The following is a 12387-nucleotide window of genomic DNA, read 5'->3' as shown; positions in this document are numbered from 1 at the left end:
TATATTATTATATTTATAGGCAGAAAATATATATATATATATATTATAAAATAAATCAGAAAATAAGTCAATTTTTAATATTGTCAAATAAAATACTAGAATTTTTTGTCTAATTTCGAATTTTAATTTAAAAAATTTATTTGTGATTAAAATTGAAACTAAGTATACCGCACTTCTAAGAAAAACGAAAAAAAGTAGAATAAGTCCCACAAACAGAGCCCTGCAACATTTCAAATGTGTATGCAAGTATTGTAGGTATTTCAAGAAATCTAAAGAAACAGCATTTTTCGCTACATGCAAATTTAGAATGAAAATAAACAGTAAAGTTGAACCACTGGTATTCGAGACCAGGTTCTTTCGTTTGGCGGTCGAAATGCGTTTTAGTTGGCACAGGAGCCCTTTTTAGCAGTTTGGCCCCTTATAATTATGTAAAAAAAATTGTCTAATTATAATCAATAAATAATAGAGTTAAACTTCACTTACTAGACTAATACGTCTGGAAAACTAATATCGGTGAGGGCCCGATCAACGGGACAAAGAAGGGCAGTATCGTGAATTTCTGTCCCAACACGAGCCAAGCAGAAAACAGCAAATCTTCGGTAGTCACCCCGATTTTTGAAGTGGTCCGAATCTCTCCACATCAGTGGCACTCTGAGATCCGAGAGCGAAACTCTCGCTGCACTTGCAGGCAAACTAAAAAGAAAAAAAAATGTTTATAAACGCTTCTATTTCTTATAAATATTTAGACAAATTTGAATCGAGGTAACAAAAGGTTTGAGTTTTTTACATCAAATATGTGCAATTCATTTTGGAACTTAAGTAAAATTAGTAATAAGTGGATAGATTTTGAAAAAGAAAATTTTGTTGATTAAGGTTGAAATTTAAGATTATCTATCGAAATGATTAAAAGAGTTGAAGAGAGATAAGGGACAACAAGATGGAAGAATTGGTAAACAAAGCTGTGCGTGTTAAACGTCGTAAATTATGTTTTCATTTTACTTCCGTGCAGATTTATACGGAATTATTGTTAATTTAAAATAAATTTTGCGAAATTGGACAGGTAAAGAAATCATTTCAGAAAAAATGACTTCAAAAGACAACCATTTTTTTATGGAAAAATATCAATTAATATCAGAGACTGGAATTAATTATATGATTATATATTATAATATATTATTAATACTTGGGGTAAATTTGATTCTAATTTGGAAATTAAAAGGATTTTACATTTGGAGATTTTTTGACTATGATCCTTTTGAATTTTTAGCCAGGTTTCAATGACCTTTTGTTTCAACAACGTTTTTTTGTTATTTATTTTTATTTAACATTTAAAAGTTTTTAGTATGTCGTAAGGCATATTATTAACTAACCGAAACAAATTATTTTTTATTTTTCATTAATATGCGGCCAATTTCTGGGCGATTTGATGACGCTATGTTGAAAAACGGTCGCTATGATTTTTCAACTTTGCGTCATCTAAAACACAAAAACCAAAATTTTTCTTAAAGAGCACATAAATGGCTATAGCATGAACCTCAATTATAAAAAATATTAATTAATAAACAAATTGTGAAAGTTTTTGTGATTTTTTTCTCACTTTCTTTGAACATTAACTAGATCAAATTGTTAATAAACATTAATGAAGAATCAAGACCGAAATTCATGCGATAGCCAAGTCTTTTTTGAATATTTTCAAAAAAATGTGAATGAAATCGGCCCAGTAGATCGGCTGGAATCGTGGCGACGACCCAAAAAAAACGAGTTTGAAGTTTGAAGTACGAAAAATTGTGCGTTCCGACCGCTCGAGGCCTTTCGAAGTAATTCATTTTTCGGTCACTTCTGATACGCTCTGAGGTCAAAAAGGGGTTCTACCTTATTTCTAAGGATATATAGGGACTGAAAAAAAAAGAAATTCGATTTTTTGACAATTTCAAACCTGGCTATCCCCTTAACCCGTTAACCGTAGGGGGGTGGGGGTCCTATTGGACCCAGGCCGAAATTTCAATTCGATGCCATTTGCGAACCAAGCAAGAACACGGATCCTTACCCCATCTAAAACATTGTACTCGAGTACTCGAAACATAGTTTCGAGTCACTTGTATCCTTCAGTCAGCTATAGGGTGCAGTCAAAGTGCAGTTTGGGTCAATTTGACCCCCCGATACGATTTACGTATGTATTTCGACAGATCACACTTGAGGTAAATTTACTATTTTTCCTTTTTTCTGTACCAGCGAGAGTAAGGTGAATGCATTCATTACTCCTTATAATTCAAAGTATAAAAATTCATTATTTATTACATTTCAATCAAGTTAGAACTATAATAGGAGCACGAACGATAACAGGTGCATTCACCTTACGATTTCACTTTATATTGTTTGAATAAGAAAAATCATGGTCCTCTGTGTCCATTATTAGACAAAAAAAGAATTTTTTGTTACTAAATAAATGATTTTGCATAGAACAATGTGTATATTTCTATCCAAATCTCCTAAATTCACACCTAAAATAATGCATGAGTTCATATTGCAAATTAAGGGTTTCAATTCCGTCAAAATTTCTTGCAACATTTTTTCATTGAAATTCACACTCTTTCCCTTTAATTTCGCTTCTGAACAGTTCAATTTTATTCATTTGTCTCTGAGTTATGAATTTTGGAAAAAATTATTTTTTTTCTATGAGTTTATTTTTTTATTGTTAATTATATCAAAAATAATTTTAAAAAACACAGAAGTTTCAAATAAGAACCATGAATTTTTTCAGATTTTTAGGAACCCGTTTTTGATTTTTTTAAAGCATCGGGTCGAATCGACCCCCCCCCCCCCCCCCCCCCCCCCCCCCCCCCCCCCCCCATGGTTAAGTGGTGCGAAAAAAGCCCTAAGGTTAACGGGTTAACTTTCGTGAAATTGAAGATTAAAAAATATTAATCTTAACGCGCATAGATCTTTTTCCAATTATTACATTCTCATTTTTTATTTAAAGGGTGGAAGGCTTCAAACTGTGATTCCTTTTAAATTTCTCGGATCAATGATTTAGTAGCATTAAAATATCAATCTTATTTTTAAATAAAAAAAGTTTTTGCAATCAGTCCTTTTCACATTTCAATACTTTAGAATGAAAATTTAAAAAAAATGTATTTGTCAGCTTCAAGTTCAGATCTTTTGGATAATGGGGCTTTCAGATTTTATTGAATAAAATAATTTTAATTTCTTTATAACTGCTAGATTCAAATGCTTTTAAATTGCAAACCTTCTTAATACTATCTGTTTTCGATTTTTTACTTGAAAATAGAAAGCTTTCGAATTTCGATAATTTTATATTCGGTCCTCTTCAAATTTAGACTCTGAAAATAGAAATCCTTTAATTTCAGATGCTTTTAGAATCAAGTGCTTTTAAATTTAGATCCGTTTGTATGAGAAAAAACTTTGCAAATTTTATAATATTATGAAATTCAAAGCACGAATGGTTCCTTTTTTATTCAATAAAAATAATTGGCCAATTAATTAATTAAATAATCAATTAAGGACAATCTAGATGGCCACAAAACTTAATTTTCAAAATTCCCTGACCCTTTCCCGTTCGCCCTGAACATTAATATTTATGGACGAGAATTCTAATCTTGAAACAAATTCAGAAATCACGTGTCAACTTTTTTTCAAAAATACAGGGAATAGAGTGATTCTTCACGAAAATATGAATATAAATTCTTTTAAGTAAAATTAATGTAGATATCAAAACTCTTTCAAATCCTAAGATTTCAAGTTGAAATATATTGCATTTTAAACAAAATAGTTGAATCGTTAACCGAAAAAGATGAATTTTCTACCAAAAGTGAGAATTTTTAACCCAAAAGGACGAAATTTCAATCAAAGAGTTCAGTTTTTAACCTAAAACATCCAATATTTCAGCCTAATGTAGACTTTTAAACCCACAAACATGAATTTTCGACAAAAAAGTTAATTTTCAATCAGAAAAATGAATTTTCAATGAAATGGTCGAATTTTCAATAAAAAGAGATTAAACCTCAACCAAAAAGAGTTTGAATTTCCAACGAAATAGTTCGACTTTTCCGCCAAAAAGATTAATTTTTTATGAGACTGCTGAATTTACAACAAACAGTTAATTTTTAATAAAAAAATCAGAGTATAACAAAATAGTTTCATTTTTAACATAATTAAATTTTTTAAAATAGTTGAATTTCCAACCAAATGGTCGAATTTTCACAGTCTTCGAAGTCTTATTTTTGATTTAATCCAATAAAACTCGAAAAATCTTTACGGGCTCTCGAGATACGACTAAAAATGTCAAGTCTCAAATGTCAAGTTTCACTCGGCAATTGTCGATGTTGGCCGCGAGAGTGATGATCGCCGAGAATTTCTCACATTGTGCTAATCAACTTCGACTAGTGCTATGACACAGGAAACTTATGGGAAAAAGCTGAAATTTACAGGATATAATCTTTGAACTCTTTCTTCAATATACCTCAATAGAACTTCAAAAATATTCACGGATTCACAAGATGACAGTAACGATTGGACATTTTTTGTCGTATCTCGAGAACCTGTGAAGGTTTTTTAATTCTTATTGGCTTACATTTAAGATAGGATCTCAAAGACTGTTTGACAAAAATTTCAGATCTTTTCAATAACTTTCATAATCCATGCCACAAATTGAAGTCGAGACATTCGAGAAATTCATGCAATTTTTTTTAACTTCTTACCTAGTCTATTTTCTTGGAAAGGTAAAAAACCTCTCCATTACAGGGCATTCACCGCGGAATTTAATAAGCTTTACAACGGGTTTTTCAAAAAGTTTCTCGCTCCTTCTTTCAACGAATATTCACTTTTGAAAGTTATCAGTGATTTTTAGTAATAATCGCGCTAGTCGTACCGACAATTTTATACGGTAGTGTATATCATTAATGAACGATAATTTTCCATATTCTTTTACTTTAAAAGATTTTTTCCATTTTTTTAGGATTAATGGACTGAAGGATGAACAGTGGGATTGGATGGACCTAAAAGGATGAATATATTATGTACCTTGTTTTGTTGGATGGTTCTTTTTTGCGACGTTGCAACTCAGCCATGTAGGCAGACATTCTCTCGTTGGATGTCAGAAGGGCTCTAGCAGCCTCCAAACTTTGTGCCCGATGACGAGCAGCCGCCAAAAGACGGGCCGATCCTTCCCGCATTTTGATCTCCACTTCGATCTTCTGCTCGAGGTCATACTCCTGGAACAAAAAGATTCGAAAACAATGATTAATACCAAGAAAAATCTCACCAAAACTTACAAATATTGACATTCTTCAAATATCTGCGACATACAATAATTCTTGTCGCTCATTGTTTCATTTTTTTCAATATCAGACATTTTTTAACATTTAGAAATGACTAAGAAATTAATTTCAAAAGGCACTGTCAAAAAATCACATCTAAAAAAATAGGTGGACACAATATTATCGTAAATCTCGCGCTCATTGTTGTTGAATACCTGATTGGTTGCATACTGTAATTTTAATTCTAAAAAGTTGTTTCTAAAAGAAAACTTTATGTGATTCTTTAATAATAAAGGCAAAAAAGTTCAAAATCGAACTATTCTGAACTTTTTGCTTCCACGCTATAATTTGTAAAATGTTCACACCTTTAAAGAGATGAGAAAAATGAAATTATTGAAAAAACCTTCAAATATCATAAGCTACTAAGAGTATACATGTACATTGTCGGTATTGATGACAAAAAAAATGACCGACGATAAAATTTCTGAGAAAATTTAAAATGATTAAGATTTTATTATCAGTTTAATATGAAAACATTATTTTTTAGCTTTGAAGATTTTCAGATATGTCGAAAAATAATCTGGAAAATTTGTAAGCAATGTTTTTAAATTTTTTAGGATTTAAAAATATTCAAAACTGATTAAAAATTTGAAAACATTTTAACGCATTTTAAACAAAATGTAGACTTTTCAAGATTATGAAATAGAAGTTTGAATTCTTTCTTTAGATTCCAGGGGGAATTTAAATTGACTTTTTATTTTGATAACTGTGTTTAAAGAAAACATTTTGAAATATTTTAAAAAGTTTCAAATGGTTTCCTAAAATTTCGGAAAAGAATGTCGAAGATTTTAAAGCAAAAATGTACAATTTTACAAGATTAAAATTTTTTTTTTAAATTTCAATAATTTTAAAAGACGTTTAGATGTTAAGAAAATATTTTGAAAGATTTACAAATATTACAAAACATTTCCAAAGTTTTTAAAAGATACAATAATAATTTTAAACTTAAAAAATTTCAACAAACCAAAAAAATATAGATTACTGAAGAATGTAAACTAGCTACTTGGAAGCTTTTTAAGAATTTCGAAAGGTTTAAAGAGAATACACAAATTTCTTAAGATTTTAGAACTTTTAAAAATATTAAAAATATCTTAAAACATTTATAACATATATTTAACTTTTTCCAAGCTTTAAAAAGTTCTAAGTATCTTTCAAACTCAAATTTTTCCTAAAACTTAGTAAAATTCTATCAAATGAAAGAAAATTTCTAGATATTTTTTCTGCATACATATCTGAAATCTTCAAACATCTAAAAAAAGTTTCTTTAAAAAATTCAGAAAAACTTTTCCCAGATTAATTTCCAACAGATTAATGTTCAACAAAACAATTACATTTTCGACCGAAAAGGATGAAGTTTCTACGAAAAAGACGAATTTTCAAGCTAAAAAGACGTAGTTTGAACAAAACAGTTAATTCTCAAAACAAAAATATTTTTCAGTCAAGGACGAAAAAAAAATCAATTATATTGTTACACTTTCAAGACAAAGCTGTTGAATTTTTATCCCTAACGATGAAGTTTCAGTGAAATAATTTTCAACCAAATAGACAAATTTTAAATAAGATTTGCATTTTTAATAAAAAAAATCAATTTTCTACAAAATAATTAAATTTTCAACCAGAGACAAATTTCCAACCAAAATTATGAAATCTCAACGAAAAATATATAAGTTGATATTTTAGTCAAAAAAGTTATTTTTTATTTTAATTTTATTCCATTATTGTCATTTCATATTTTAGTCATCAATTTTAAAGCAAAGAAATGGATTTTTAAACGAAAAATATGAAGTTTCTACAGAAAGAGATTAATTTTTTAACTAAAAAGACGAATTTTCACCAAAATAGTGTAATTTTCAACCAAAATAGATTTTTTGGTCAAGGATTAAGAAAACAATCAACTAAATTGTAAAATTTTCAAGCCGAAAAGAGGAATTTTCTACAAAAACTGTGGATTTTTAAACCCCCAAAAATATGAATTTTCACTGAAAAAGAAGTGCATTTTCAACCAAAGAGTTAAAATTTCTACCAAAATCGTTGAATTTTCAACCTATAAAGGATAACTTTTTAACAAAATTGTTGAATTTCCAATAAAATAATTAAATTTTAATCCAAATTATAAAATTATTAAGTAAAAAAGATGAATACTCAACTAAAAATATAATATGAAATATCATTTTGGGTTTTTAAATTATTTATTTCTAGCTCACTTTGAACAATGCTTTAAATAACTCAAGATTCTGCACTGAAAAGATTGCAGTAGAAAAAAATTGATGAGAATAAGAAATCAACATCTATCTACTACTTTTTCAAAAGTAAAAATTTGTTATATACCTACTGCTAAAGGTGACTTTCGTTCATTATTTACGAGATAACTATACGATATGAAAAGTTTTAAATGATAAATGAAACCTCGTTTTAATTCCTCTTTTTTCAGAAAAAATCCGTTTATTATCAAAAAATGAACTACTGAACCTCTGTGATCCTTGAACGTGTCTTTCAAATCTTAAAAATAAGGATTGTATTTATTGAATATTTAATTAATTTATATAATTTATTTAATTTAAACCTAGCATTTTATTTGCTCTTCAATTTTAATTTGCGATTCATTCATTTAAAAATTAATATAAAAAAAAAGTAAAAAAGAATACTTTTCAACAACAAAATGCCTGGGAGACCATCTTACGGTAGATAACTGTTAATTAAAAACACAAATATACCTAAAACAATATATTCCAATTTTTATTTATTAAAACGTGTTATTAAATTATGTTACATACTTTAGTATTTTAAGTTAATGATTATTTACTGTAGGAGCATTATCTACTGAAGGGTGATCTCTCCTAAGTAAAAAGTAAACTTTAAGAAAGACTGAAGTAAACTTGAAAATAAAAAAGTGAAAAATCGAAATAGGTAAAGACCTCGGAATAATTATCGAAGTGGTGTTAATTCTCTCACCGTTTGATTCAGAGCAGCTGCTAGAAGTCGCATCACGGTTCAGAAATAGTATAGAATATAGATGATGAATAACGCACTCTTAGGAGAATTTTAGTTCCGCCACTATATTTTATATTTAAATTAACTCAAAAGATTAATAATAAATCATGAAATTAATCTAATTAGCCAGGCTTGATTGGCATGCAAGGAGTCTCTTTAAAAAAACTAAATATGATAATTAGCTTTAAATAAAAATTAAACAATGACATAAAGAAATAACTAGCAAATAGAATCAGGATTTTGATAATATGCTGGAAAGAAAAAAATATGGATTTTTTTCGGAACGCGTTAGCCAGCAACAGGACTAATTTACTCGACTTGCCACGAACGACTGCAAGAGACTTAGCACGAAGTGCAGCACAAAAGTAGTGATTGTCAGATACAAAAAGAAGGGGAAAATACAAGAGTTGGAATTTTAGGCAAAAGTGGAAAGTTTTTTTTTAGAACCAAGAATTTAAATTGTCTTTATTATTAATATAAATAAATAAAATAATGAAGTATTAGTTAGAATAAAAAAATAATAATTTCTTACTTCCTAGCTTCCCTATATTTCTTCTTTTTACCGTTTCTACTGTCCAATAAATTAGTACTTGTATAATAATTTACGCGAATGCTAAAAAAACTAGTTAAATTCTCTTTGGAAAGGTTGAAACATTAGATTTTTCTTATCATTAAAAAGTAAAATCTTTATAGTATAAATATTACGAAAATTTGCATATATCATTTATATTCAAAAGCATTGAAATTTCAAGGCAAAAAATTAGGATTTTTGGAGAACTGAGATGTTTCAAAAACAAATTCACAGATCAAAAAGATTGTTTAGATATTGGCTGAAAAATACATTTGAACCAAATAATTAGAACGATAAAAGTTTTCAATTTGAAAATAGTAAGTGTCTAAATTAAACTCGAAATTTTTTCTAAAAACTAATAATAGAACAATGTGTTAATGAGAGGTCATTAAATCATTTACATTAACGGTAATCCAAATGGGGAGGATTCTATATGTATTTAAATTTAGTAGATGCTTTTTCAAGCTATTAAGAAAAGAAAATAATAAAAAATTCGATCAAAAATACAAAACTCAAATAGGGGACTTATACATCATATCTGATTTTGATTTTTTTTAATTTGTTCACTAAAAAGGTAAAATTTAGGCTATTGTGCGTGTTCAGATTCTATATATCTATTTTTCGAGAAGCATATTAACGTATGCTAACAGTATGAACAAACATAGATTCCAGCAAAACAGAATTTTGTTGATCCAACGTTATTTTTGCAGATGCTTCAATTCCAAAATTGTAAATAAACACTATTCTAATATGCAAACCAGTTTTCGAAAATAGAATGTCTAATAATTATTACTGAATCTGCAAATGTTATTGAATTACAAATTAAATATATGCATTATAAAATTGTTACAAATAGGAAAGCATTAAAAAAAAGATGTATCGAAAAGGAAAAAAATAATATTCATGTGTAGTGTGAGTATAACTATTAATGCTTGAAATAATTGTTCAGATATGTATAAATTGCATTCTTTGCAAAATTTTAGCTTAGTCAAAATCATGCGAGTCATATGAAACTTCAAAGAAACTTCTTGTGTCATCAAATCCACTAATCCAATTACTTTGTATCCATCAGAAGTAGACTAAAAATATTATTACCTGACAATTGAAATTTTCAATATATATTTTCTTATAAACCTAAAAAATAGAATCAATTTCACAAATTTTGAAGGTTTTGAAACTGAAAACTTGATAAATCTAAGAACATCAATAATAAAATAGGTTTATGATTGAACAAATTAAGAAATTAAAATAGAATTCAAACACATCAAATTTCAAATCATTAAAAAAAGCGGATTCAAATGGTTTAGCTAGTTGTATCGAAACTTAGGGACCTAGTTCATTCTCTTTTCCAACTCCTCTAATTTTTCAAGATACTAGAAGCCATAAAGATCTATATCATAAATTCGAATACTGAAAATTTTAACAACCTATTATCCAGTCTGCCTTTTAGATTTGAGGGGAAAAATAAATTTTAATACAAAATAAAAATGTCAAATATCTTTTTCTTTTTTACAAGCTTTTAAAAAATAAATAGTTATTTATTTATCTGTTTGCAAGCACTTCAGTTCGAGCTAAAATTAGATTCTGCGATCTGAGAACAAGGAAATAAGTATTATCAGTTTGCTTTTTTTAAAGTTATATAAATATAATTTTTCTAACATTCTTAAATATTTTTTGAACTGAATCGAAATTTTCGTAAAAATTTTAAGAAATCTTTTGAAATCTTTGGAAATCGTTAAAACTGTTTTCCTGGAATCTTAAGAAAAGCGGTTTATTCTCGTAAAACCGTACAAAATTTCAAAATCTTGTGAAAACGTAAATTTTTGTTGTAAAATATTTTTCGAAATTTGAGGAAATTATTTGAAATATTTATTTTGAAATCATTTTAATTTTCTGTTAAAATTCATCTAAAAAAAATTTGAAATTTTTCAGGATTTTTAAGACATTTTTTATTCTCTGAAAACCTTTCAAAATTCATAAAAAGCTTATATATTTTTTCCTAAATCGTAAAAAATCTACGTTTAAAGAAAAATTTTGAAATCTTTTCAAACGTTAGATTATTTTTAAATCTTTTCAAAACATTTAAGCATTTTTTTAAATTATTCAAATTTTCCCTGAAATAAAAAAAAAATCTGCATAATTTAAAAAATTGCTTTAAATTCTTCTGAATTCTTCTTTGACAATTTTGAAAATCTTTTGAAACCTTTTATTAAAATAAAAAATCATTCAAAATTTTCCCAGAAATCTCAAGAAAATTTGTTTGTTTTCTTGAACCTTTCAAAATTCTTAAAAAGCTTTTTAAAAATGTTCTCGAAATAAGACGAAACGAAATATGTTTTGAAATCTTGTTAGCTTTTACCTAGAAACTTAATTTTTTTGACTCTCTTGAAACCTTTCAAGATTCTTAAAGCTGTAATCTACATTTTCTTTACATTTTTTTAAATCTTCTTAACATTTGAATTATATTCGAATCTTTTTAATAGTTTTTAATATATTCTGAAATAAATTTTTTTTCATAACATTTATTAAGATTATGCAAATTTAAACAAAATCCTGACAAAAATTGTGCATTATTTTCCAATATTGAAAAATCATTTGGAATGAAATTTGTATCTTTTATCAATAATGGTTAACAACATTTAGAAATAAATGCAGAAAAAAGCAATGAATGCAACTTTTTAAGAAAAGGATTGTAAATAAAATCCATTATTATTGAGTAATAAACAAAAAAAATAAACTCACAAAAAATATAAAACATTGGACATTTTTTTGTAACTTGTTCTAATAACGTCGATCCAGCATTTTCATATAAAAAATCAGTATCCACGGGAACTTGTTAGTTTCCTGTCTTGAATTATCCCAAGTCTCATACGGGGTTGTTCGGATTTCATCGACATTGCAAAATCAGATATAATTAGAGATTCAGCAAAAACGAATAGTGGTGCCACGCGCGAATCGTATAATTGGACACGACACGCGTCGGCACCACTTCCGCAGGTGTAATTTCTTATCCTTACATTCAACATTTATGGAAATAAAAATCAAGAAGTCAATAAATGAAAAACCGGTCTTATAATTCCTATGCAATAATTTTAAATCAACTGATTTCGATTATTCTTTCCCACTATTAGAGATTTCGCAGCCCAAAATGCACTCACAACAGGGGAAACAGGGTGATTTTTCACGAAAATAAGGGAATAATTTCTTCTAAATAAAATTAATTTAAGTACCATATTTAATTAATTATAAACGGGTTTGAATTTCTGATTGGGGTCGTGTACATAATACGCCACGCGCTTTTTCCTTTGTTTAAATAAAGATAAAAATGAAATTGCGTTAAATCGAAAAGGAATAAGATATAAATGAAAGAAAAACGTTTAATGTATTATGTGCACGACTCCATTTGACCTTTAAGCCTGAAAAGATGAATTTTCAACAAAAAAGTTGTTTCAACCGAAAAGTTGTATTTTAAAATCTACAAAAATGAAT

General features: G+C 27.6%; 1 protein-coding gene across 1 annotated transcript in view; it reads right to left on the bottom strand.

Moving 5' to 3' along the window:
- The window catches only part of LOC117172163 (rhotekin-2-like), a 252101-nt gene that overhangs the window by 13239 nt on the left and 226475 nt on the right, over positions 1-12387 (bottom strand). The window contains exons 3-4 of the mRNA XM_033359975.1: positions 5041-5231; positions 484-693 (exon numbers count right to left, since the gene is read on the bottom strand). Of these exons, the coding sequence (XP_033215866.1) occupies positions 484-693; positions 5041-5231 (401 nt within the window). The remainder of the gene's footprint in view (positions 1-483; positions 694-5040; positions 5232-12387) is intronic.

Source organism: Belonocnema kinseyi, chromosome 4 (assembly GCF_010883055.1).
Source record: "Belonocnema kinseyi isolate 2016_QV_RU_SX_M_011 chromosome 4, B_treatae_v1, whole genome shotgun sequence".
NCBI classification, from domain to species: domain Eukaryota; kingdom Metazoa; phylum Arthropoda; class Insecta; order Hymenoptera; family Cynipidae; genus Belonocnema; species Belonocnema kinseyi.
Note: the sequence above shows the minus strand (reverse complement) of the source record. Positions and strands in the feature narration are given on the sequence as shown.